The sequence below is a fragment of the Naegleria fowleri genome (genome assembly GCF_008403515.1).
Source record: "Naegleria fowleri strain ATCC 30894 chromosome Unknown tig12, whole genome shotgun sequence".
In the NCBI taxonomy this organism is placed as follows: Eukaryota; Heterolobosea; class Eutetramitea; order Acrasida; family Naegleriidae; genus Naegleria; species Naegleria fowleri.
Window position 1 is genome coordinate 603,562 of NW_025407944.1, and position 27,193 is coordinate 630,754.

Below are 27,193 nucleotides of genomic sequence, written 5' to 3' on the forward strand. Positions count from 1 at the left end.
AATGATTCCTCCTTCTATTTCCAATTCAACCTTTAAATTACAATCAAAAAAATGTCTTGGGTGAACCGTAAACGAGAGTTGAAGAAACGCATGATGGAAGAGGCAGAGGATGATCCAATTCTCATGCTCTCAGGAGGAAAGCTCAATTCTTCTCGCGATACTATTTCCAATAATAATAACATTATATCTCATGAAGAGAGTGGATCAATGATGAAGAAGAGTGATCGTCCCGATTCGGAATTTGTAAAATCTTTCATTCATTCATCGCCAAGCCAAAATTTATCGGGAGAAAAGCCTAAGAATAATAATAACAGGAGTATTAGCAATATAGACTCATGCTTGAATCATGTGTCCCCATCACTATCATCGTCATCATCATTACTGGTGAGCAATAGTTCCATGACAAGTCAGAATCATGCTCAATCATCAAATTCAATATTTGATTATGATCCACCACAACCGGTTCAGCCTCAACAGACAAAACAATTACCAACTGTACCACAATCAAAGAGCGTGTCACAAAACGCATCAACTCCCAAGCCTCTACCAAAAGTTTCTCAACCGGTTGTGTCAAAAGTGAGCACAACTGAAGCACATGTGAAAAATTCTGATAATGCACAGTCACAACCACAAAATCAAGAATTGACTTTGGAAATGTTTGAAGCTTTGAAAAAACAAATTTTTGATTTGGAATTAGAAAATCAAAAACTAAAAAGAGAATTACAAGATTCGCAAGGAGGCTCACTGCATGATATGGTGGAAGAAATACCATCGAATCACTCTACACAAGATTCTGGTTTTGACGACTATTTTAGTGACAAGAAAGTGATTGTTTTAACTCTTGCTGATGAAATTCGAGAAGGCCTGCGATGCAATGAATTGAACAAAGTACACATTGTAAAAGCAAAAACAAACTCTAAAAAGAAACCTCCTGTTTTTGGAACTGAGGAGGAAGATGAAGAAACAGAAATTATCAATCAAAGTAGCAAAACTGAGGATGGCTATAAATATAAATACAGTAGAACCAATTATTATGTGGAACAAAACAAAGAACTTGATGCGTGGTGTAATTTGAGGAGGTTAAGAGACTCCAAGCACAAAATATCATTACTGAAAAGCTGTGGAAAAAATTATGACATTGTCTTGCCAATTTTATTATCGATAGAACAATCTTTAAATTTTCGATCATTTATGGAAGTACTTGTAGAGTCAGATAGACAAGAGGGATATTATTTATGGCTCTACATTAAATTTTTAAAGAAGCTTGGTGACACATCCACGCTGCTCAAAGTTTACAAATTTCATGGAATGATTCGAGAGCAAGCTCTGCTTCAATATCAGATGGCCATTCAGAAACAAGATGTAAGTATTATTTAATTATAGAGAGAGACTCTATGATTTAATAATTGGTTTTTAATCATGTTGAAAAATTAATTGTTTGAAATGACAGCCCCATGAGAGGATTGATGAGCTAGAGCATTGTCTGTCATTCATTCAGAAAAATGCACAAGCCATCGACAATCCTGCTGGATTTCTGTCACAAATGTACTCCCTAGACTGCGCTGAGGAATTAAGCATTGCGGTGGCCAATCTGATTCATCTCACCACGAAACAAATCAAAATTGATGAGCAAGATAATATTATTGCCAAATCTGGGAAAAACTCACTATTTATTCAATTCAAGAAGTATCCAATTTACAACACAACACTCTCAGAAACTTTAAAATATTGCCTGTTTTACCACAATGCAGTCCCTGACGATCAAGTATCCTCACCAAAATCGATTGCCAAATTCTTTAATTTGTCACAACACCGATTTTTGTATGAAGCCGTCGTTGCAAGAAGCCGCATTGGTGATTGGAAAGGAGTCATGAATATTTTCGCAAAGGCCAAGAAAGACGGTCTCTGTTACTGCTCTGCCTATGATTTGAAAATGCACAAAGAAAATAGTTCTTTCATGAAACTAATTTCTGGAAAACCAAATAGGTCTGAATCCAACTCCATTCTCAACATTCACAACATTCTTCAAGTTTTGAAAATATTTAAGGCTCCACGACCCATGATTCGAGATTTACTCGAATCGTATGCTTTCCAGAAAACAGAAGTTGAGTTGAAGTTTGAAATTGCAAAGGAGTACAGAATTTATGATGTTGCAATTCGATGTATTGTGGATGACTTGAAAGACAGAGATTTGTTGGTCAAGCTGAAAGAAGACCTCAACAAACGATATCATGATGCTGACAAGTCAGCTCTTCAAGATGAAATCAACAATCACTTGTATAACAAGAAAATCAAATGGAAGAAGGCCACTATTAATGTATAATTTTTGTGGAGATATATCCAATTCTTTTATGAATGGTCGGCTTTAGTAGTGTAACACTATTTGACTCCAAGAAAGGCATTTTACATGATATTCCAATAAATTAGGAAAGTGAGTAAAGATTTCTACTCCTTATTGTCTTCATTGTTCTGTTCTTGAACAAAAACAAGTTTTTCTTCACTTTTTCGAGGTGCATTTTCTTGATGAGCTGCCTCTTCACTTGCATCCAGAGGGTCATTGTGCATCATCATCATTTCTACATCTTTTTCATCGCTATCATCACTGTGATACTCAAGTCCAGTACCCTCTTTCAACATCAAATCAGCATCCAACTCATCAGTTGGCAACTGCTCTGCATGAAGATAGAGTGAGTTATGTTTTGCAGGGCGATACAAAAATCCAATTAAAACTAAAATGCAGAAAAATGCCATTTGAAAAGATCCCGTATCGAAAAACCAATTCAAATACCATGCAACAATGTAGTATCGTCCATACTCATATAAGAATTGAAGAGCTAAGAATAGCATGATCATCGCTGCATAAATAATCATAGCAAGCATTAATCGTCTGTATAAATAAAAGTAGTGATTGTGAGCTACTGCTTTTTTTCCACTCGGGAGAAACCCTCTCACTTGCAGTCACAGCTCTTGGACTCGATGGTTTGTACATTTTCATAGTAGAATACAACAAGTAGAGTGACCAAATGTAGAATATCAAATCTAGAACTGATACAGGAATGGACATGACTAAAAAAGCAGTGTGGGAAATAATTTCTCTATAGAAGAGCATGTCTCCAAGCTCTGAAATGCTGCAAGTAATCACAAAAGCAGCCACAAAACATAAAATAGAGCATGATCCAATTCCTGTTGATTTTTCTGAGCCTTCTGAAGATTCTTCTTCACTTGATTTTCCAATAAATCCTGAGCAAATAATCAGAACTATCAATCTTGTAAATGTTTTTCGGAGTACTGTCATGAGTACTGCTGCCAATTGAACCATAATCATGTATCCAAGATCAATGTATCCAACTTTGTTTGTTAAAAATAGATGAAAATAGGCAATGACTGATTCTGCCAAGCAACACATCAAAACGGCAGTGATGTAGAACTGAAGTATGAGAAATTCTTTTCTGTTAATGATAGATACAAAGAACCAACAAACGGCATAAATAATATATGCAATGGTCATGACAGCTTGGAACTATTGAGAATATTGTCAAAAAACCCAAAAATGCACGAATATTGGAACGTGTGACATGTTTTGTTTTGAAACAAATCAAAGTTCCATGAGAATTGATACTTACTGGCATGAAGAAAAAATATTGTCCAGGCAGATGGCCATATGGATTAATGAATTGCACTTCTCCATTTAAAAAGAATGAGACAGTTTTTGGTAGATTGGGCACTGAGGTCTCTGTTGGAGGGCAATAATGCAGTAGGAACACATAAAAATCTGTTTTTGCAATCTCAAAATTCTCATTAATTTCGTCGTCAGGTGTCAATGAGCGATACAGTAAAATGCTGGAAGGAACGCTTTTCACTGTACAAGCTCTTTCCTATTATCGATTGATGAATGTAAAAAGATAATTTTTTAAAGTGTGTACTACGCGTTAGATTTGAAAAAATTCAAATGATGTATGTACATACAGGGTTATCCAATTTAGCAGATACCACTTCCTCCATGGAACCCATTAAAGCAAATAATTTAGTGTTTTCTTTTGGAATGTTTGATTGTGTCACAGCCACTGCAAGTTGAATTTAAGCTCAATGAATGACTTGAGAAGTGAAATTCATGTCAACTTACACTGCACTTTCACAAATGTATCACCGTTAGCGATAGGCCTTATCAAAAAATTCAATGGTAAATCATTTCGAGCATACATTCCCAATTCGTACCGGTCGACCTCTCTTGCTTGTTGCGTTGGTATTGTGATCTTCACAAATGTAATTGAAAGAATCAATTGAATGCAATGATGAACAGATGGGATACAAAATTTTGTATATCAATTATTATTTTGAGAAAAATATCACAAATCAGTCATGATATTTCAAATCTTGAATCAAATCTTACATTTTCGTTCCTAAAAGTAATAATATGTCCTTGAACTCCAAAATTCGACCTTGTTGTTGATAATAAAATTACAAGTGTCGTAATGATCAAAATAATTATCATCTTTCCATGAACATGTCGAGACTTTCCCGATGATGATGATGAAGAGATCCACAGTGATGATCCTTTGTGTGAGCTCGTCGCGACCGTCGACCTTCCGATTATTGGCTGAATCATTTTTTCAAAAAATCTTTTCATGAACAACACACCTCACATGAACGCTCTTCTTCTTCTTTCATTTTCAACAAGTGGAACCATGAAAACCTTTGGATCAGATATTGGGAAAGGAATTTCAACAGCAATGAAAGAGAGGGTTCGAAAATTCTAAATCAATCATCGGAAAGGAAAAAACCTTCTTCTTCTATATTCCGAGTGGACTTGAATCTAGATGACGAGTTAGATTGCATCAAGGAAATTATTGCAAACACTCAAACAAAGGCCTTGTTGAGGATGAACCAGTGTCATCCATTGTGTTTGAAGAAAGACACACAAACGGGAATACCGAACCAATTGAATTAAAAAAAGACTTCAATTCCGATTACAAAACTTGGCGCCTTCCATATCCTCAAAAATCAATCTTTCGTAAAAAAAACGATAGACAACTGTCCGTTCCAAACCCTACACACCACAACACCACTGTATAAATCATCATGTCGCTCAAAAGAATCCAAAAGGAACTCAAAGACCTTCAAACTGACCCACCACAAAACTGCTCCGCTGGACCCATAAATCCTGAAGTGAGCATGTATGAATGGCAAGCAACGATAATGGGACCGGTAAGTTTTCCATCACCGAATTTTATGAAAATGTATTAACGAAGAATGATATTTTATGGCGTGCTACATAACTTGGTGCTCGTTCGCAATTTATTGCTGTTCCGTAATTTTGTGCTGGCCAATTCGGTTATGATGATGTTTTCATAATGGATTTTGGATGGTGTTTTTACTTTTGTAATTGGAAATTTATGTTTGAATATTTACACTTTGACGTGATTTGAATAATGTGTACATTGCATATATCATCGTCATCAAATGTAAACAACAACATGAACCTTCTGTGTGTGAATCTATACTGAAATCTCCGCTAATTTGCCCAACGAATAACAACAATTATTTATTGCGACAACTACTGCAACAACAGGCCGACAGTCCATATCAAGGAGGCGTCTTCTTCTTGAAAGTAACTTTCCCAACAGACTATCCATTCAAGCCACCAAAGGTACAATTTGTAACTAAGATCTACCATCCAAACATCAATTCAAACGGCTCTATTTGTCTAGACATTTTAACGAAAGAGTGGTCTCCAGCTTTAACGATTTCAAAGGTTTTGCTCTCCATTTCATCACTTTTGACCGACGCTAACCCTGATGATCCTCTCGTGCAAGACATTGCTCAACAATATAAAAACAACAGAAAACAATTTGAATTGACCGCTGCTGAATGGACAAGAAAGTATGCAATGTAAATGAGGAGAAGAGGACAGCAGGTTGAATAAACGTGCTACTTGTGTAAAAATAGAATGAATCTGGATAAAGTACTTTTACTTGTCAAGGCTTTCCAAGAATGAAACTTGTCGTGAAAATTGAAGAATTTCAAAACAACACGATTTATTCATCGTCATCACTGCTGAGCATCAAATCATCATCATCATCTTCACCTTCTGACGACGAAGAAATGCTAATGGAAATATCCGAGTCATCCTCCTCCTTTTGTTGCTGAGCTGCCACATTGGCATGTTTTGTGGAGGCAATCACTTTAACATTGGAGACGGGCTGTGTTGAGTTGTTGGACGTTGATGTGGGAGGTGAGTTTGATGTCGTTGTTGTTGTTGGTGAAGATATGCTTTGTAACTTGGAAATCAAACTTGATTGATAACCTGAGACTTGAATTGGTTCTGAAGAGAGTTTGGGAGCCGTGGTTGTTGTTGTTGGAGTCACCGTAGCAGTAGAATTGGAGGAAGATGTCGATTGAAGTGGAGACAAGGAAGATGCTTGCTGGTGGCTTGTTACAATCTTGGTGATTTGAGCTACCTTTGAAGAAGTACTGACAGAAGATGTATTATGAGTGACACCTGTCTTTGCAATCATTGAAATACCACCATTCTTGTTTGAAGGAGTGGAAGAGACTTGAGTGACACTCTTTGTGACATTTTGAACATAATGCGCCTGAATGGAATTCACATATTCTTCAATGTCATTTTCCGAACGTTTCAATAACCAAGCGTATTCGTCTTCTTCAGGTCCTGTTCCAAGAGTGGAATTCTTCTTTGCTCCATTGCCGTTGTTGAACGATGAAGTAGTTGTGACTGATGGAATGGTGACAAGATCCTCCTCCACCAAAGTTGCCTTCTTTTTCTCAATGATTTTAATTTCTGTCAATTCTTCTTCATCTTCCATATCTTGATAGAGCGGATTTAGAAATTCAATTTCATTCACATCCAATTCATATCTTTCAATAAAAAAGAGAACCCATTCGAATGGTTGAGGTGTGGACTTTGCAGCACCAGATTTCGATTGTAGGCCATTCATACTACTATTACTGTTATTCATTAAAGCGGATTGCAAGAGAGAGCTATAGAGAGAAGAATTGTTGTTGTTGTTGAGTGATTTTCTTTTCTCTTCCTTATTATGTAAACTTGAACTCAAAAGAGAGGATGTAGGGGAAGTTCCTACCGAAAGAATGGATGAAGACATTTTCGAGGAAAGTTTCTTATTTGAATTGGAAATTTGTGACGAGAGTGATGCGAACGATTGTTCAAGAGCTTTTCTTTGAATTTGTTGTCTCAGCAAGATGGATTGTTGTGACAGGTTCATGAATGTATGAGCTCTCTTCATTTGATCCTTAATGTTGGAAAGTGATGTGAAAAATTGATAACCATTAGGAGGTCTGTAAATGTTAGATTTCGTTTCATCATACATTTCATCTTTGTATATGGCATATTCCAAATCATAGGGAAGTTCAAATATTTGATCAAATGTCAAATGTTGATTCTCCACATCCATTTCAGAACAAATATTTGACAAGGTCATGAGACATGTCATGAGTTGCTGATCATTTTGAAATGAAAAAACAAAATCCTGAACCAATTCATCTTCATTCAATACTTGATAGAGAACCAAACGAGTGGAAGATGCCAGAAATTTGTGTCTTTTCCATTCTTGTTTTTTAAATTCATGATCATCACTGAGAGCTGTGTAATCATCTTCGTATTCGTCGTCATTCTCGTCCGATTTCAACCACATGTTTGATTTTTGAAATTTGATGATCATTTCTTCATCGTATGGATTTCTCTTGACGTGGTGGTGGTGGTGTTGAGAATGTGGACTATTATAGGGTGGTTGTTGTAATTGTACAAAAAAATTAAAACTCTTAATCGGAATACATTCTCTCAATTTTAAATTTTCATTAAATATAAATACAGCATATTCTCCTCGATTTTGTCGATGATAAATGAGTGATAGAATGACCACTCGATGGCGACTCTCCGATATGATTTGAGTGGCAGGACAGACAAATCGACATTGTTCCAATTTCGGATTGAGAATGGAAGAAATTTCCTTGTGGATGGCTTTGAGAGATTTGAGAGATTTAATTTTTGAAGTGGGTGAAGTGATTGAAGGAAATAAATCTTCATAGTTGGTACTCGACTCTTCATCATCATCTTCATAATGACCACGATGACCGAGTCTTGTCGAGGGTGACATTTTTTGATGTTGTGGATCTACAACAATGACAGGTGACACGAGACGTGATGTTTTTTGTGGCGGGAATTTTTTAATCTCGGCTTAATCTACAATCATTTTCAAAAACAAATTTGTTGAATTCATTCCAATTCATTCCTCGAATGCATCCACAAAGCCATTCATTACAACCTGTCAGAGATTTCAAAAAAAATTGACACGCAGCCTTCCTCTCTGAATTTTGTGTGCCACACATCACGTCCAACAAATCCAAAGCCTCCACTAAGACAACGAATCCTTTTTACTTTCTCTCATTCCGAATCATTATTCATTGACCATGATTAGGACTCATACTCAACAAATGGATTTTGAATCTTCTTCTTCTGAGAGAAATCATGTTGCCATCATGACAGACATGATTCAACAAAAGAATTCTAAAGATCATATCACCCGTAATAATGATTCTCATGCAAGTCTCTTAGAGATGAAGAATTTGAGAGAGAATGAGAAAATGCATGCTTGTGCTCATCAGTTGTTGAACGAATGGAAGAAGATATTGAATAATCATGCTCAACCTCCTCATGTCTTTGTGTATAGTGGCATTCAAGGTTGTCAACAACAATCCATGAGGTTGAGAAAAAGGCCTTCTGTGTCGACCCTCACCACACATTTGACAAGTGACAACCTTTCACACCAGGTTTATGAGTTTGAATGGTTGCAACTCGCGAAAAAGAATCAATTTTTAAGAAATGCTGCTCATTCTGAAAAGGAATGTTTTGAGAAAATTGAGAAATATGTGTTGGGAGTGAGCTCATGTCATGATGATGAAAAGAATGATGGATTTCTGAATGCAGTTGAGAATTTATTGACCTCCAAATATCAAATGAATTCTTCAGAAGTGATTGGAAAGATGATCAAAATGGATTTGTCATTGCTTTCAACAGTGGAGGAGCATTCACATGATACACACCTCTCATGTGTAAATTATGAACCTGTGAATATGAAATTGAAGGATTTAATTGATGATTATGGACTAGTGTTGGATGTATTTAGTTTATTGAGATTTTGTCATGCAAGAAAATTTGACTATCAGGCTGTGAAAACATTGATCGATGAGACCATTGCTTGGAGATTGTATAAAAAACCACATTTAATTACGAAAGAGAGTGTACAGAGAGAATATTCGAAAATGAAGGGCTTTTGGTTGGATTTCACAAAACAGAATTCTCCAATTATTTATATTTATCCACAGAATCATGTCACCTACGATAGAGACTTTGATGAATGCATCAATTATACACTCTATATGGGAGAATATGGAATGAACATGATTCAATCCTATAATGAAGAACATGTATTACCTTTATTGCGTTCGATTGAAGATGGAGCCGATTTGGCTGTCATTGAAGATAAGGTGTTAAGTCAATTCGTAGAGCAATACACGATCGTTTATGATGGAAGGACAGTAGCGATGAAGAATTTTGATTTGGCCATTATTAAGGAATTTTTAACCTTATCGAGTTACTATGCAGAACGTATGAAATGTGTGTTGGTGTATAATCCAAGTTGGTCGTACAAGGTGCTCATGAAGATGGTGTACCAATTTTTAGACAAGAAAACAGCAGACAAAATCAAAATGGTGTATAATATTGCGGATGTGGAAGACGTCTTGGATGTGACAAAAGTACCAAAGGATTTCGGAGGACAATTCGATTATAAATTTCAGTAACTTGACCAGTCTCAAACTCATCTGCAGCTCTGAATCATTCTTTGCCTCAAAAAACAAGCAACGAGAGCGCTGACAATAAATTAATTCAGCTGTTTAAAAATGTTTAATCATGCTGAGACAATATCAATATCGCAAAATCGTTGGTAATTCTCGTCAGTGATTTGCTTCATCAACCTGCTTTTCATAAAGTCATTTCCAACATATTCAGAAATTAACAGTAAATTTACATCACATCCAGATTGAACACATTCAATATTGAATCGTTCCATGAACAAATATTCTGCTAGTTTTTTGTTATGTGGATTTGTAGATACAGTTAGTGATTGAGCTGATATCAGAGGACTGAATAATCCAGTTGTGAAAGGTATATCTGTCAGTTTGGCTGAGTTGAGCTTATTGCCATGAATAAATAGAATTTTCTTATTAATGACTCCAAACATGCAATAATAACCACCAAACAAGTCAATCTCCATGGCTCCAAGTTTGGGTGAAATTGAAAACAACTCCATTTTCTTTTGCTCGCTGGATGTGATAACTGGGTTATCCGTTATATCTGTGACCCAATAGGAGGTGTTTGACATGTGACCCCCTCCAAAGGCAGCCACTCGTTTCTCCTCCATCTTGAAATCCTCTCTTTCTTTTGGTTGACAATGAAGAGAGTTATCATCCAATAAGACGTAGATACTGGCATCTGTCTGGGCAATGTCCTTCACTGGATGCTTGAGTGAAGTACAATTGTGAACCAAATAATTGCCACCTTTTGATGCTTCACCACAATTATAAATTAAATGTCGATTGAAAACGACACAACTTGAGAATGTTCCACACGACGAGTGTGTCACTGTATACTGGCAATATGGATTTCCATTTCTAAAATCATTAAACAAATCAATTTTTGAATTCAAAACTGTAAAACTCTTGCTAAACTCGGCACCAAACAACTGTCCAAAATATGAATGACCTGCACCCAAAATGATATTCCCATTCACAATGACAATGGTATGGAACCAGCCACAAGAAATGTGATCCACACTGTGAATGTGATCAAAGTGAGTGGATTTCATAAATTCTTGCAATTCATTCGTCAATGATGATTGAGATAATCGTGAACGAATGGCCTCCTTTTCTTGTTTCATGGCTCTCAGCATTTCATCATTCATGCATGTGAAGAGCTCAACATCGGTGGAACCAGTACCACATGGAGTGCTTCCGAGTTGATTGTAATTGTTCTTTCCACAGCCATAGATTCCACCATCCGTAGCTGTTTGTTCCAAACAATTATTTGAGAAGAAGAATTTGCAAGGTTCATCATGATCCGTTTGTGATCATTTCATGTGCATGTACAATACAATATATAATGATTTATAAATATATGACCAACAATTCTACCACTACTCTTCAATACTACTACTACTACTTACTAGCAAATAGAGAATGTGATCTTCCAACGGCAATGACATTAATTTTGCTCAGGATCAATTCAGATTCGGTTGCAGAAAAGCCTTTGATCTGATTCACCTGCATCCATTCACCAACACTATCGGAGGTTGAACTTTTCGTAAATCCCATTTGACCACTATCATTGGAGCCTATAGAATCAACCGAGAATGATGATATTGGTTGGAATCCGTCGTGTATTATTGAAATGATCATCAATGGTATTGAAATTATAATGAATATCAATATTTATCAATATTATGATGGTTGAATCTATGAATTAGACTTCTACAACAAACGCGCTTCTACTTACCCGAACTAAATAATTTCGTTCTCTTAGTTCCATTCTCTTTCATATACTCCACACCACGGCACGAGGATTGAGATAAACTTCTCTTCATCGCATGAACCATCGAACAATACTTGAAAGAAGAAAGTGAATCTTTTTTGTTGGAATTGTTGTCGAGAGTGGTTTTTTGAACCGAGTCAAGATCTTGTTGAGCTTCTTGTTGGGAAGAATGGCTGCCAAATCCTAGACGGTTGAAGAATGCTTTCATTGTTTTTTCTGGGTGTGCAGACTAGAGTTGTGAAATTTATTGATTGGCTGAAAAAAAAGTAGGTTGCCTTTTTTGTCAAATGACAGGTGCATGGTTACTTTATTCAATGCGAGCTTTCATGAAGGAGGAGCATGAAGAGATGGTTACCATAAATCAAGTCGTTGCAACATTCTGACTGAGGAATACAATGCTCAAAGAAGAATAATTTTGATTAGAGTGACATTTTGACAGTTGGTGTTTCTAAGGTGACATTGGTCATATTCCTCAATCTTGTATTCTCATCAACTAGCTCTATGTATTGTTTCAAAAGTTGTCCTATTGTAAACACGTTTAAACCTGTCACTAAAAAACTTTCTCCATCATCATAACGTCTCTCTCTCTATACAACTCCCAACATACAAAAAAAAACAGCTTTCCTCTCTCAAAAGGAAGTATTGAGAAAATGAAAGCACATGGTGGTTCCGAAATGATGACACAAAGCACTGTCATCACCCTCTCGTTATTATTGGTATTCATCTTTGGTTGTTTTTATATCATTCCATCCACAAAAGGAGAGACAATACTTCCATCGGTGCACAAGCAAAAACCTCTCAAATACAATGCTTCGTCAAATTCGACCTCTCTTCATCACTTGGATGCTTTGAAAGGGAATCGACCTAATACCACGAGTTGTTATCATTACCGAAGAAGAATGGCGAGTGGTTTTTGCAAGTTGAGAATTGTGACGAATGAGAAAAAAGTGGAACAAAAATTGAGACGATGGAAAGCGTTACGTCAACGAGTGACAAGGATTGAGAAGAAATTGGACAAGTTGAAATTCTCTTATTCAAAAGCCAAAAAAAGAACCAGACACATTATTCGAGCCATTCATAGAATTTCCAAAAGTCGAGCCTCTAAAAGTTGTAAACGCCGTCTCCATCGAAAAAAGAAAGCTTTAAAAAGAGCTCACAAGAAAGTCAAAAGAATCTTCAAGCACCTTAAAAGGTTGAAACGAAGAATGAAAAAGGAATCCTCACGAAAAAGAAAAGCATTCCAACATTATCAAAAGACAATTTCTCACCTTCTACGTGTGATGAAACAATGCAAAAAGAAAATTCACAGAGTGGCTCGTTGCAAGTTAGAGGGTCGGAGAATGGCAGAAGCTCTTCCTCTTCCAAAGAAACTTGTGGATATTTTGAGAGTGTTAAAAGTCAAGTTTGCATGTCTCAAGAAAAAGTCTCATCGATTTGAATGTCTCTCAAAGAGACAATGATGACACATGAGAATTAATGGTTCACAGATTGATATGGATTATGACAAATATAAGCAGTCTGCTGCCAAATGATTAAAAACTGTAAAGTCATTTATTCCTTAGTGTTATCCTTTTCTTTACCATCTTTAGCTTTCTTTTTCAATCCTCCAAATAATTTTCCTAAAATTGATTTCTTCTTTGATTTTTCATTGCTTGATTGTGAAAACAATGATGACGAAGATGGAGTTTGTGGTGTCGAGATTAAAGAAGCAGAGCCAGTAGTAGTAGTGTTCGAACTAAGATTCGAAGAGAGTGAAGACTGAGTGGAAATGGTGGAATTCGTTCGAGAGAGCTCAGCCATGGAATTTGTATGGTTGTGATGACGACCACTGTGTGGAGAAGATTGATCTCGTTTTGGAGATTTGAGAGCTCTTAAAATTCTTCCAGCTCGTCCACTTGTTCTCACAACCGATTTCGATCCCTTCGACATGAATTCTCTCTTTTCATTGACTTCTTCGAGAGCTTTTTCAATTTCAACCACCCATTCCATTTTCACTTCGAGTGATGGGAAGAAAATTTCCTTTTCTGTTCTTTGATTGGTGTCTGCATTGGTTAAAACCATGGTCAAACGATTCTGACCACCTCCACTAATGTATGCATCCAATAAGGAGTATGCCTTTACAGTTTTTGAAACTTTGGTCTTTTGTCTCTTCTTTTCTCTAAACAAAATAAGATCATTGAAGAGATACATTTTCCATTCGACTCGTGAATTTTCACCAAAAATCACTTCTCCTTCACGAACTAATCGTCGATGAGGTTGTACCAAATCACTCAAATTCATGAGTTTTGATAATTGATAAACCTTAATTCGATTGTTGGTTTCCTTAATTTTAGCATTTTGTGTGGATGCAGATTCACTCACAGTCTCAATGGCAGACATTAAATTCGAGTAATCGCCATGATTTTCAGGCGTGTTTTTGAATAGATTGGTCAATAAGAGTAAATAACGTGGAATTCTTTGCACAGGCATGATCATGAAAGAACCAATTTCTAAACCTGCTGCTTTTGGATGCATCTTTCGTTTGTCCAGCCATTTGTTAAATCGAGTATCGTGTTGTCGATAATCTCTAATTTTGGTCATGCAACTCTCGTAGGAACTGAGATAGGAGGTGTAAATCTTGAAAAATGGTGAAATTTTGATAAACATGTCACCAATAATCATGTCATAGATTTTCGTTGGATCATCTCTATAAATTTTGAATCGTTCTTCCAATTTTGATAAAAAGTTCTTATTAAAGGTCTTAATCGTGAGTAAATCATGAGGGAAAAATGATTTAGCAATAGACTTGGGAACGAGTCTCTCAGATTCTTCAGGAGTTTTCACCTTATCATGTGGAAAGTGATTATACACAATGGGTTCATAGAATAAATCCCACAACACGTCCAAATATTTCACATATTTTCTTTCACTTTCTAAAATTTCAAGAACCATGTTAATTCTTTCCTTAATTTTTTTGGCTTCTTTCAATTCTCGTTCGTGTACACACAATTCTTCTTCTTCTTCTGTATTTTCGTCACGATCTGACCATTCCTCCCACTCGTCGTTGTGTACACTCGATCTCTTCTTTTGTTGATTCTTCTTCTTATTGGAATGACCTTGTTGGAACAATGGTTGATCCATAGAAACCACTTCCGAGTAGGTTTTTTCATTACCTTCTTTTGATAAGACTCCAAATACTCGTTTTTGTGAATCTTCATAGGATGGGAGTGATTGTGGAGAAATTTCAGCAGAGTTTGTTCCTGGAGAATCCAATGATTGCTTCTGAATGGCATCCAATGTGATTTTTGGAATGGCAATTTGTGGAACATATTTTGGAGGAGTGGTACTCAAATCTTCAGAGTCTGTGTCAGAAATGGGTTGAACGGTTTCATTGGCAGCGGAGGGAACAGTCAATTGAGAGGAGGGAATTCCAGAATCTAAGAGATCAATTTTTGAATCTGAATGAGTTCGAGTGGGTGGAGTACATGGAGTGTCGAGGGGTGCAAGATTGGCAGATGACTGATGATTTCCTCTTGGAGATAAATTACCTTCTTCAGTCATCGTGTAGTCTGATTCTTGCTCTTCATCGTTATACATTTCAGTGGCATCTGACAGATCTGTCAAATCCCCATATGGATCAAGATAGACATTTTCTTTTGGCTTTGTGACAATTTCCTTATAGCCCAACGTATCAGTATTTCTCAATTTTTGAACAATGGTCTTACTCTTCTCACCAGTGATGGCAGAAGCAATTTCAGCAATTCTTGAAATTTCAGATTGTAAATAGGGATTGTTATCATATTTGAAAAATTTGAGACTTTTCAATTCTTTCATATCTTCAGGAAGAGTCATTAAACAATTTCCAGAAATATTCAACTCTTCAATCTTTTCTAAATGACGAATCGTTGTTGGTAAACTCAACAATACATTTCCACTAAGGTCCATCTTTTCTATGGATTTCATTTCCACAATTTGTTGAGGAATAAATTCAAATTTGTTTTCACAAATATTAATTTTACGAAGAGGTAACTGTGCTAAATCAAAGGGTAGCTCATACAGTTGATTTCCATGAAGATCCAAATCAGTGACATTTTTAAACGTTTCAGAAAACCACGAAGGTAATGTGGCCAAATTATTATTCGCCAGTCGTAATGAAGTCACATGTTTACATTCAATAGCAGCATACGGAATGGTATCCAAATTCAATCCAGATAAATCCAAAGTTGAAGATTTGTTTCGAATGCATTCATCAATGAGTTTGTGAACTTGACTTCTTTTTTGAATGGGTTTTGTACTCAAGTTTAGGAATGCAGAATTACGTCTGTCCCTTCTCTGATGAGGAGCTTGATTGTTTGTTAAATTCAAAGCATTGTGATCTCGATTGGTCAAAACAGATGTAATGGATTGTGATTTTTTGTGGAAATGTTGTGAAGAAGATTCCATCAATAGGGATTGAACACTACTCGTGGAAGGCTTATTGAAATGATCATCTTGTGTTTCTTTCTTTTGTAAGAAGAGTGTTGAATCTACAGATTCGAATATTGGAGGAGCAGTCGATGATTGGGTCTCTTGTGAATTCATCTCTCCGAAGAGTTGGTTATTGCTAGTTGTGACATTTGATTCTTTTTTGGATAATTCTTGTGATTTCATGTTGTTGAATGCATCGGATGTGTCATGGCCAAGTATTTGAGTGCATTCTTTTAGATTTAGTTTTTGTAAACTTTCACGAATGGTCTCATCCTTGTTGTTGTCATTGGTTTCGTCTTCTTCAGAATGTGCTGCTTGATAATATTCATCTTCCTCGTCATAGAGTTGACGTAAAATGTCTGAAGTCGATGGAACCATCACACTCGAGCCAGTATCTGCATTCTTGTGACGACTCACGTATAATAAATCATCTCTCCGATAGAGAAATCCTCGAATGAAACCTTGCATGACAGAAATGTCATTCATTTTCTCTCGGAAATGGCGTGCTCGCCCCTTGAGTGCACGCCACTTGATGTGACATGCACGAGATTGAATGAGTGCTTGTAGAATGAGTACTCGTTGCAAGTCACGAGACAAGTAGAGTTGAGAAAGTCTGCCTTTGAGGACACTCTGCACCTGTGAAAGAGTATTCAGAGAATGTTCAATTGTCAATCGAGCATGACTTGCTTTAACGAATGCTTGTAAAGTGACAAGTTGTGATAATATCTTTCTCCATTGGATTTGAGAACAATGGTGTCGTCGAAGAAGAGACTGCATTTGAAGAATCTGTTGGAGTGAATGTTCCACTTCTTGGCGAGCTTGTGTGGAAAGGAAGCACATGCTCACTACTTGAACGAGTGATTTCAATTTGAAATAATGGTCTCTTTGTTGTTTTGCACGAAATGCAGATTGTAGGGTACGAATCGCTCCAAGTGAGAGAAGTAATTGGTTGGAAGTCGTTAACTGTCTGAATCTAGCTTGAAGTTGAAGAGACTTTTCCAAGAGTTGATGTTTTTCTTTTCTTACTTTCTTTGATCTGATCCATGACTGAATGAGTGTGATGACATTCCTGTCACGGGTCATGTGTTTTATGCAGTGTGTTGACATGAACATGGATTGCAGTTTTGATAGTTGTGTCTTGGAATGAGTCCATTCAGTTAGGATTAATCGTCGTCTTGCAAGTGCTTGAAGGAGTACGATTGATTGTTGGTTTCCATTTTTGGAATGTCTATCTTGCCTTCCTCGAATCATTGCTTGTGCCATGCGAGCCGAAGAAAGGCATGATTGTAAAAATTGTTGCAACATGCGAGATCGAATCAATGCTTGAATTTGAACGAGTGCTTTTGATTCGACTTGGACTTGTTGACGTGAACGATTGGATCTAATGAGAGAGTTCAATATAAATATTCGATGTAAGTCTTGGCGTTGGACATGCTTCTCGTGGAAGGATCTCATCAGAGCTTGCAGAGTGAGGATTCTTTGGAGGGATTGTTGTGATTGTTTGTATGTTAATGAACTCTTACTTTTTGCTTGAATCCATTCGATAGCTTTCTTACTTGCATTCAAAGCTTTGGAACACAAATAGTGTCTCATCTTCGCTTGCAAAGTAATGACACTTTCTCGACTCTTGTCGACATGCTTCTTTTGAACACATCTCCGAGTATGACATTGTAAATGTCTGAGAAAGATGAGGGCGTTGGTGACAGAGTGCCGCGTTTGCGTGCTTTTGTGCAAGGATTGAACAATTGTCGAGAGTTGATGCTGTCTCTGTAAATTCTTTCTTATGAAAGCTCCATGTAATGCGGATTGCAAGGAAATGACATTTAGCACTTCATGTCGGAATTGGTGTTTTACATGTTGCGCTCGGATAAATGCTTGCAATTGTGTGCAACTTTCCATGACTTGTTTCAATTGATTTTCCTTAATTAGTTGTCTCTCTTCTTGAAGAATCTTTCTTTCAAGACCTCCCTTACATAAAGCTTGGCAGTGGAGAACTCGCATGATTTGTGTGTCCAAATTGCGTTGTTCAAGGCAGGCACGAGAACGAGATTGCAAGAGTGTGATCGAATTCATGAGCTCGTGAAATTTTCTTACCTCAATGTATCTCTTTGTAAGAGCATTCAAATGATTCACATGTGTAAAGTGAGTGTGTAATTGTCGTCTTGTCCATTCGGCCTTTGATGTTGCAGACAGAATGGTCGCAAGTGTCACTTTCAAATTCAGTAAAGATCGCTCACGTTTGGCTATCATTAATGCCTGAATTATTTTCAGCTTTTGGATGCAATTTTCAAATTCTTGGTGACACTTTTTCGATCGAATAAGAGCTTGAATTCTTGAAACTTGATCAACCATGTGGCCTAGTTTGATTCTATTCTTCATTTCCAAATATCTTCTACAATGTGCTTGTAAGGGAACAATGAAATTGAAGATACCATGCTTGAATTCTGTTCTCTGGGTCTTTCCCTGAACGCATGCTGCAATATAAGATGAATTTAGTTTGTTTGAATGGAAATTCGAAAATTCCAAACGCTTCTTATTTAAAGCTTGAACAAGAGAGGCTAAAATTGTTTGTTCTTGTTGCATTTTGCATGTCACTTGTTTTGCAAGATTGGATCGAATTAGAGATTGCAAGCAAACGACTTGCATTCTCGTGTGATCAAATACTTGACGATCTAATCTAGATTTCACACAAGCAGTCAATCTCACAATTTGTTCATATTGTTTTTGTTGTAAATTTCGTGTCATCTTTCCAAGGATTAATGATTGTAACGTGTGAATATTCTCCTTTGATACTTGAATGGACTTTCTTTGTAAAAACCCACGACATGCTTGTTGGAAAATTGAAATGGCCTCTCTTTGAGCTATAAACATTTCATGTTCTCGCTTTGCATGATAGAGAGCATCAATAGTCAACACAGTTTTCACTTGTTCTTCAATAGTATTTCTTTTCAATTTGGCTTTGCAAGCACATTGAAGTAAAATAATACTATTTCGCAATTCTGAAAAATGATTGGCTTGATGTTGACGCAACAGGAGAGCTTGAATTTTCAAAGTAGAGTCTAAATACTGCAAATATTTCTTTTCAACAAGAGCTGTTCGAGAGAGAGATTGTAGTCTTTGAATGGCCTCCAAGCTTTGATGCTTTTTTCTTTGACTGCAACACTTGTTTTGCAATAGATTGTAATGATGTTGAAGATTCTATGAGTTGATGAATTTTCTTTTCCTCTATTCTTCTCTTGGCTAAAGCTTTAATTTTTTCCACAAATTCTAATTCCTTACTGAATTGTTGACGAGTCAATCGTTCACGTAATTGAGCTTGACATTTCACAATACTTTCAAGCGTGTTTTTCAGTTCCATTTTAGCTTGTTTTGTTTTCACCATGTTTTGAATGCGAATCACCTTCTCCTCTTGTATTGATTTTTGAGTGATTTCAAATTTGGATCGCCATAGAGCTTGAATAGTGCTCACAGAATTTTGCACTTGCTCAAAACTTTTTTTGGCTTTCAATCTGCGAGCCCATGATTGAATGATCACAAATTGTCTCTTACTGGACTCCACCGTATTTCGAACTGTTTTTGATTGAGACAATGCTGATAATATGGAAATGGCCTTTCGGTGTGTATTTCGTTCCATGACCCCATTGCAAAAGGCTTGAAGAATTTCAATGCTTGAGTTCTTGATAATCTCGAGTGCTTCTTCTTCTTTACGAATCTTTTGAATATCCTGTATGGAAAGATTCGAATCCACTGCATCCATACCATTTTGTAAAGCAATGTCAATGTGAGAAAAGTCAACTGTCTTTAGTGTTGTGGTGTGAGAATTGTTGATGTTGTTAGAGGATTCCTCTTGTCGAAGGTCCTGTTGTGTTGTTGCGTGTTCCGACACTTGAGGCGACACTTGCTTGGTGTTCAAAGGTTGCTCCGGGTGTTGTTCCGTTAAATGCTCGACACAATCCGTCGTGTCATTGCCGACGACTGACATTTTTTGATGCAGTTTTTCATCATGAATGTCATGATTGGAACTCTTGTTACTAGTAGTAGATGTATCTTGCTTAGTAATATCGTTTGTAATTGTTTTCTTATTGTTTTCTTTTGTCTTTTCAGTGATGGATGTGTTTTTCTTGATGTCGTTATCCGAGGACTTTTTGGTTGGTTCTTTTAATGATGATGATTTTAAAAAGAACCAAACGGCTCCAATACTTGCAATAACAATGGTTAAAATCAAGTAGAGAAGAGAAGGTGTCATTGCTGTTTGCTTATTATTAAAATAGAAAATGTGATGATGACAAATTCTTGGAAAGTAGTTCTGAATGCTTTGCTGTTGTTTCAGTGTTCAATAATGTCCAATGTAATAGCAATGATGAAATGGTTTGAAGTTTGGATTCAGCATTCGGATACACAACAAATGATACACGAATCTTGTCGATTCTCCTGCCAAACGTCACCGGAAATTTTAATACTTTCGAAGCAAGAGCACTTTTTTTTGCTGAACTTGAAAGGGAAAGAGATGGCTGTCTTCGTCAGTTGTTATCTTTCCTTGTTCAACATTCTTTCCTGAATCAATCCATGTCGTGTTAAATAGTTGGCATTTACTATTATTAATATATTTTAGCCAATTGAAAGTCAAAAGATTCATGACCTGTTGTTGTCTTCAAAAGAGAAATGATTCACTCAACGTACAACACACGCCATTCGAAAAAGCAAGTTCAAAAAATTAAATATTGTTTATTGGCCCTTCGGTGCCTCAATACTTGTCATAAAACAACATTGGACTTCATTTTCGTTTAGATACTACTTCTGAATGTCGAATGTTTTTAACAGGATATATCAAATATTAACAGATTACATGCTTGTGTTGAGCAACTGTTAACATGGGTTGAGTCCATGATTCAAACAGAAGGTAAAAATAAAGCAGTGTTTGGTCTGTTAATGCATATGGTTTTCGTTGGTTTGTAAGGTTGAGTCGTCAATTATTGTAAAAAGGTCATGAATAGGTATATATAGTGTTGATGGATATGATATGTTAATAATGATATGTATCGATTACCAGCATTGTCTTCAAAGTTCTAAGTCACAACAATTAATAATGTTGAAGGGCGGAGAGCAGTCTTGGATCCAGTATAAGGTGAGATGCTTCTTTCTTGTTCTTACATTCATTACACGTTTCTTATCGAATTGTTGATAGCACTGATCATCATAATACAAATATAGTATCTTGCCTTTTTGTCCATGATTAGTATGATCGTGAAGTTTGTTCTTTTGCTTTGTTTTTCTTTTTGGCTTGGATTTGTCGGTGGATGATTGTTTTTTAGCTTGTGTGGTCCTTCTTGTTTTGCGAGGTTTGTTCTTTGGCTTGTATTCTTTTTCTTGTTTTGATGGAGTTGGTTGATTCAATGTTGATAATGTATTCTCATCTTTCTCAACTGGTGGATCGTTAGTTTTCTCAACTGATGGATTTTCTCTAAAGGTGATTGCGTCACATAGATGATGTTGTAAAGATTGTAACAAGTGATGCGAATGATCTAATGGCTTCCGTGCCTTTTCTTCGCAATTTCTGTTCTCTTCATTTCGTATATATTCATTAAGTTTGGCGTTTAATTGTTTGAGGGTAGCTGAAATGTAATTCGCTTGTTGTTCAATTCTTTCCAAACGTCTTTCCAGGCTGTGGAGCATACAAGAGTCAATTCTGATGTTCATCTTGCGGTATTTTTTAAGGGCTCGCAAGTTCAAAAAATGGTTCCTTCTCCTTCTCCACACAAGAAGCACTCGGAACTTGAAAAGGCTTCTCATCTTGTGCTGGCAGGTCTTGATGATCCGATGGTGCAGAAGAGTTCCCTCTCGTATCGGGTGATTTCATCATTTTCATCATCCTCACCATCATCAAGTGAAATGCATTCAGAAGAGTTGCAAATGGTGTTGAAAGTGAAGCCTAAGAAGCAAGATCATCATCGTGATGATGAGAAGAACCATTATTCTCACCAAAATGAAGCTCAAGTTGACTCTTCCGATCCAACCACACAAATTCCGTACAGTGCTAAATTGTGTCAAGTTGAATTTGAAATTACAATTACATTTGTTTCTTACAGTAAACAAAATACAAAGGTCAGAGTGAAGAGCACCACCGTAGAGACTGGAAGTGAACAACGATTGAAATATTTGAGGAATACTGTTAGCAACTTTTCAGTGATGGATATTGAACAAATTGTGGCGGAAATGCAATTACAAGATGAAGCAAAAAGATTAGAAGAACATTTGGCTGTGAGTATATTTGTAATATCATTTTTGAGAATTATTTACACCAAGCTAGAGTCTTCGAAAAAACAACGAAGATGCACTGTCATGCATGGTGGCATCGGTGGATGAATGGCTGAGAACATTTGTTCATCCTTTTGTTGAAAATGGAATCGAAAAGCCAAAAGCAAAATCAAAGAATCAAGCAAAGGCCACAAGTCCAATTGATACCGCAGTTGTGTCAACAGGTGAAAGTACGAATGATACTGCTGCAACCTCATCAATAGAAGAAAAAAAAACTTTTTGGCAACAATTATCACACACTCTAGAAAATATGGAGGAGAAATCATCAAAACCAGGGTCTCCAAGACAGGAATATCCAGAAAGACATAATTATCAGTACAATTCAATCAAATTTTTGATGGATTCTAAGAATGGAAAACTATTCTCAACTGAGCATTTATTTTCACAGAATATTTTTCAAAAATCATGCACGAATGTCACGAATTTTTCAAAAGCTCTTTTGAAAAGAATTCTTCACAAATCGACCTATGTCAAACTACATAATACCGTTTACACTTGGGGTGGATTAACAAGTAATGGAATTATCAATGAGTTGATTACATTGGAATTGGACAAAATGAAACTTTCCCCTAAAAGACAGGACAACAAAATTTCTGAAAGGATATTTCATAGTTTTGATTTTGTTGTTCACTCAAATGTATTTGTGATTATTGGAGGTATCGACAAGAGAGGAAATATTCTTTCAGGTAAGAAGTTTTGCATTTGATTTTATGGTGATATATAGATCTCTGATTGTACACTAATTACGGATACCAAGACATAAATATTGCTGGAGCAAATTTTGCTTGGAACAATTATTCTGGACTAATACCCAAGTTATGTGGACATGCTACTGCCTCTATATTTCATGAGCTCTATATATTTGGAGGTTTTAATGGGGATCTTAACAAATATTCTAATGACCTTTACTGTTTTGATTTGTTCACCAAAGAGTTACGACCTGTGATGAGCAAGTGTCCTATCGAGTCCAGAGCTGGCTCGAGCATGGCAGCCATCCAAGACAATATTTACATTTATGGAGGCCATTCGAGAACAAGAATTTTCTCAGATCTCTATAGATTGAACATCAGTAGCAAGACCCTTTTCAAAGTCAGCAGTATTGATTCTTGGGTTGTCATTCCTCGCCTTACCATGTCGACACTGTACACTAATGGTAGTGATTTACTCTTGTTTGGAGGATGGGATGGTCACGAGTGGAATACGACATTATTTGAAGCCGACTCAAAAAAGATGAGATGGCAAATAGCAACACGAGACTTTGACTCGACATTTGACGAATTTGTTCCTTTTTGTTCAGCCACTCCAATCGCAGGAAAACTCATGTTACTTGGAGGAATTCCAAACCAAATTCCCTTCAACTCATTTAGAGACACATTTTTGAGATTTGTTTGTTGTAAGGAGCCACTCGAAGGAGAAGACTCCTCTTTAAAAGCTCCATCATTTCGAACACTCCATCAGAAACGTGCAAAGGATGATACCAGCTTGTGTCAATTCTATTTGGAATGGTACAAAACAGGGGCACCAGAAGAATGCGATGTGACGATTCTCATCAATAGTTTGGATGACAGTGGCGAGCAAGACAATTTTTATGGTCACAAATTAATGTTATCGAGATCTCCCGTGTTGAGGAAGAGGATTCTTGCACTGGACATGCTCGACTCCCCACAAAATGAAAGCACTCAATGTATCATCTCTGATCACTTGAATTTTTCAGGTTCAATCATGAAACATGGCCACCCTGTTGCAATTCTATTAGATGATTTACCAATTCAAAGTATGAATAATTTAAGGACCAGCTTTACATGTATCATGCAATATCTTTATGCAGGGTCATTTGAGACGAATCATTTAACAACTCACGATTTTGAGGATATTTATCTTTTGGCATGCTATTTGGATCTACCACTGTTGAAGAAAGCACTCTGTGCGGCAGTGTTTACATTTTCTGACATGAAGGAGCATGGCCTTCTAAGCTACCTCACTCAAACCATGAAAACATTTCTCATTATGGAAGATGAAGTGATTGAAAATGTAGAAACACATATCCAAAACTTAGATCAAACCCCTGTACCTATTGGAATGGTTCGATTGGTAGCACCAATCTCTCTTGACTCGAGTGACATGTCATATCGAAGTGTTCTCGTTCACAAGTATATCCTAACACAACGAAGCAAGTATTTCCGTTCAGTTTTCGACGTGAATTTCTTAGAGTCCACATCTCGAGTCATGATTTTTGAGCAAAACACCATACGAAGTATTCTTGCCATCCTTAATTATATGTATACAGAAGATCTGACCTCTGTTGATATGGATCAAAACAATGCCGTCGAAATTTACATGTCAAGTTTTCAATTTGAACTCGAAGAGCTTCATGAATATTCAAAGAATGTCATTCGAGAGCAACAGAATGTTGATGTTCACACCATGATTCAACTTCTCGAAATTTGTGAAAATATTGACGACAAACTCATGAAAGGATTTTGCAAATTTCATATTGCCAAACATTATGATGAAATTATGAAAACAGATCCATCCATGCTCGACAAGTTGAGTAAGGAAACGCGGTTTGACATTCAAAAACAATACTGCAATTTGATTAAGAAAAAGTGAATTCAAAGGTGAGAGAGACCATTTAGATTTGGTTTGTTCGCATATTTGTTGTTTAAACTTCATCTTGGTTCGTTCATTCGACTAACAATAAGCTTGTTGTTCTTCCGTGTTGCAAAGAGGATTCACAGATAGATTCTCACTGCTGAATATCGAATTATTCTTTTCAGAGAGAATCTACAGAAAAAATACGCATCTCTCTCCTTCTCAGGTACGTGAAAGGATTGTTGTTCGGCGCAACGAGTAGAGTTCAGATCATAACCACAAAATTTACAAATGATGATCTACGATGACGATGATGATAAAATATTATTTCTTCTTGTATCCGTTGATACAATTCTTGGTTTTGTATTATTCTTCCTAACCGATACAACGATAATATTGTTGTGTTTTTATAAATTCAAAACGTGATGATGAACCACCGATGCAATGATTTGAACTTGAACACATAATTAGCAATGCCAAAGAAGATTGAAAAGTATCAATTGGGTAAAACCCTCGGTAGAGGTACCTTCTCTAAAGTCAAATTAGCAGTGGATACAACAGATAACTCTCATTGGGCAATCAAAATCATTGATAGAAAGATGGTCAAGCAAGAAAACATGGAGGCTCAGCTCAAGAGAGAAATTGCCATCATGAAAATCCTCAAACACAAACACGTCGTACAATTGAGAGAGGTTCTTCAAAGCTCTAAACATATTTACATTGTATTAGAATTGATTACCGGAGGTGAATTGTTCGACAGAATTGGTATGTTGTTATTACAAACGACAATGCTTTGATAACTATAGTGTTCTTCTACCTATTTGGCCATGATGATTTTACTCCGATTTCCCACACCAATAATGATATACTGATCTCGGTTCGAAATATCTCGTACTGCAATAATGATGATATCTATCTTCAATTTGTTGTGATATCACGCAAATTAAAATTATACAATGCTAACCCATGATCAAACAACCACAACAGTCGAGGCAAAACGATTCGATGAGAATACAGCAAGAAAATACTTCCAACAATTGATTTCGGGAATTGAGTATTGTCACTCTCAAGGAATTGCTCATAGAGATTTGAAGCCTGAAAATTTGTTGTTGGACTCCGAGGATGTCTTGAAAATTAGTGACTTTGGTTTGTCTGCACTCTCTGGTACTGATGGACAAAGTAAGCTCCTCATGACCACATGTGGTACACCAAATTATGTCGGTATGTATATTAAGATTGAGGTGAATGTTTTCAAATGGATTCAATGATATTTTGTATTTGATGTTAAATTACATGTTATAGCTCCTGAAGTATTGAAGGAAAAAGGATACGACGGCAAGAAGGCTGATGTTTGGTCTTGTGGTGTAATTTTATATGTCATGTTGGCCGGATATTTGCCATTTGAGGATGAAACCATGAAGGGACTCTTTGCCAAGATTGAATCTGGTAAATTCTCATATCCACCACATTTCACACCTGCCCAAACTGATCTCATTAGCAAAATGCTTGTCGTAGATCCTGAAAAGAGAATTACTATTGAGCAAGTCATGGATCACAAGTGGTTCAAGGTCAACTTTAAGATGGATAAGACTACCTCCAAGATTAGCTTGACTGACAAGGAAATTGATGCCTCTGTTAAGTCCACCGCAGATGCAACTGAGGTTCAAGCTTCCACAACCCCTCAACCAACTCAATTTAAGGCAGGCACTTTGAACGCCTTCGATTTGGCTTCCATGTTGATGATGGGTTCTATAAATCCTCTCATGTCCTCCGATGCATCAGTCAAAATCAAGAGACAAACCAGGTTTATGGCAAAAGGAAGCAAGTCTCAAGCTCAAACAGCAATTGTGCACACTTTGGATCAGTTGAAGGCCAAACCAACAACTAAGGGTGATGATGAAATTAAGTGTATGGCAACCGTGAATCAATCTGTGATTACCTTCAGTGTTAAGATTGAAGAAACAAGTGGTGGATTCTCAGTTGTCGAAGTGAGAAGAGGAAAGGGTAATATTCTTGACTACAATGCATTCTATCGTTTGCTTGTCACACAATTAGGCGATTTGGTTGTCTCTAAGGAAATTAAATAACTTGTACTTTCATTATTTCGCGCAACTAAAATTACAAAATTTTATTGTGGGAGACAGTGGTGTCAAAAATACTCAGGCATGTTATTAATGTTAGAAACGAATAAATAGTGCCGCACAAAAATTAATTCCT

General features: G+C 36.6%; 9 protein-coding genes across 9 annotated transcripts; 5 read left to right on the top strand and 4 right to left on the bottom strand.

Annotated features, from left to right (window-relative positions):
* Positions 1 to 51: 51 nt before the first annotated feature.
* FDP41_011961 (uncharacterized protein) lies at positions 52 to 2,323 on the top strand (the record flags this gene model as incomplete). Its single annotated transcript, XM_044702428.1, has 2 exons — positions 52 to 1,362; positions 1,451 to 2,323. 2 exons carry the CDS (start codon positions 52 to 54, stop codon positions 2,321 to 2,323), a joined length of 2,184 nt encoding a protein of 727 aa, XP_044566813.1.
* A 122-nt stretch (positions 2,324 to 2,445) lies between these two features.
* Positions 2,446 to 4,606, bottom strand: FDP41_011962 (uncharacterized protein; the record flags this gene model as incomplete). Its single annotated transcript, XM_044702429.1, has 6 exons — positions 2,446 to 2,855; positions 2,920 to 3,520; positions 3,624 to 3,875; positions 3,967 to 4,064; positions 4,124 to 4,253; positions 4,391 to 4,606. The coding sequence occupies 6 exons, from the start codon at positions 4,604 to 4,606 to the stop codon at positions 2,446 to 2,448; spliced, it is 1,707 nt and encodes a 568-aa protein (XP_044566814.1).
* A 473-nt stretch (positions 4,607 to 5,079) lies between these two features.
* On the top strand, positions 5,080 to 5,893 carry FDP41_011963 (uncharacterized protein; the record flags this gene model as incomplete). The annotated part of the gene is made up of 2 exons (XM_044702430.1): positions 5,080 to 5,205; positions 5,570 to 5,893. The coding sequence occupies 2 exons, from the start codon at positions 5,080 to 5,082 to the stop codon at positions 5,891 to 5,893; spliced, it is 450 nt and encodes a 149-aa protein (XP_044566815.1).
* A 142-nt stretch (positions 5,894 to 6,035) lies between these two features.
* Positions 6,036 to 8,132, bottom strand: FDP41_011964 (uncharacterized protein; the record flags this gene model as incomplete). The annotated part of the gene is made up of 1 exon (XM_044702431.1): positions 6,036 to 8,132. One exon carries the CDS (start codon positions 8,130 to 8,132, stop codon positions 6,036 to 6,038), a length of 2,097 nt encoding a protein of 698 aa, XP_044566816.1.
* A 313-nt stretch (positions 8,133 to 8,445) lies between these two features.
* FDP41_011965 (uncharacterized protein) lies at positions 8,446 to 9,837 on the top strand (the record flags this gene model as incomplete). Its single annotated transcript, XM_044702432.1, has 1 exon — positions 8,446 to 9,837. The coding sequence occupies one exon, from the start codon at positions 8,446 to 8,448 to the stop codon at positions 9,835 to 9,837; it is 1,392 nt and encodes a 463-aa protein (XP_044566817.1).
* Positions 9,838 to 9,944: 107 nt separating this feature from the next.
* Positions 9,945 to 11,831, bottom strand: FDP41_011966 (uncharacterized protein; the record flags this gene model as incomplete). The annotated part of the gene is made up of 3 exons (XM_044702433.1): positions 9,945 to 11,098; positions 11,259 to 11,426; positions 11,588 to 11,831. 3 exons carry the CDS (start codon positions 11,829 to 11,831, stop codon positions 9,945 to 9,947), a joined length of 1,566 nt encoding a protein of 521 aa, XP_044566818.1.
* Positions 11,832 to 12,273: 442 nt separating this feature from the next.
* Positions 12,274 to 13,083, top strand: FDP41_011967 (uncharacterized protein; the record flags this gene model as incomplete). Its single annotated transcript, XM_044702434.1, has 1 exon — positions 12,274 to 13,083. One exon carries the CDS (start codon positions 12,274 to 12,276, stop codon positions 13,081 to 13,083), a length of 810 nt encoding a protein of 269 aa, XP_044566819.1.
* A 91-nt stretch (positions 13,084 to 13,174) lies between these two features.
* FDP41_011968 (uncharacterized protein) lies at positions 13,175 to 21,766 on the bottom strand (the record flags this gene model as incomplete). The annotated part of the gene is made up of 3 exons (XM_044702435.1): positions 13,175 to 19,231; positions 19,332 to 20,387; positions 21,221 to 21,766. 3 exons carry the CDS (start codon positions 21,764 to 21,766, stop codon positions 13,175 to 13,177), a joined length of 7,659 nt encoding a protein of 2,552 aa, XP_044566820.1.
* Positions 21,767 to 21,802: 36 nt separating this feature from the next.
* On the top strand, positions 21,803 to 27,063 carry FDP41_011969 (uncharacterized protein; the record flags this gene model as incomplete). Its single annotated transcript, XM_044702436.1, has 7 exons — positions 21,803 to 22,327; positions 22,377 to 23,070; positions 23,142 to 24,990; positions 25,162 to 25,202; positions 25,448 to 25,741; positions 25,964 to 26,197; positions 26,279 to 27,063. The coding sequence occupies 7 exons, from the start codon at positions 21,803 to 21,805 to the stop codon at positions 27,061 to 27,063; spliced, it is 4,422 nt and encodes a 1,473-aa protein (XP_044566821.1).
* Positions 27,064 to 27,193: the final 130 nt, after the last annotated feature.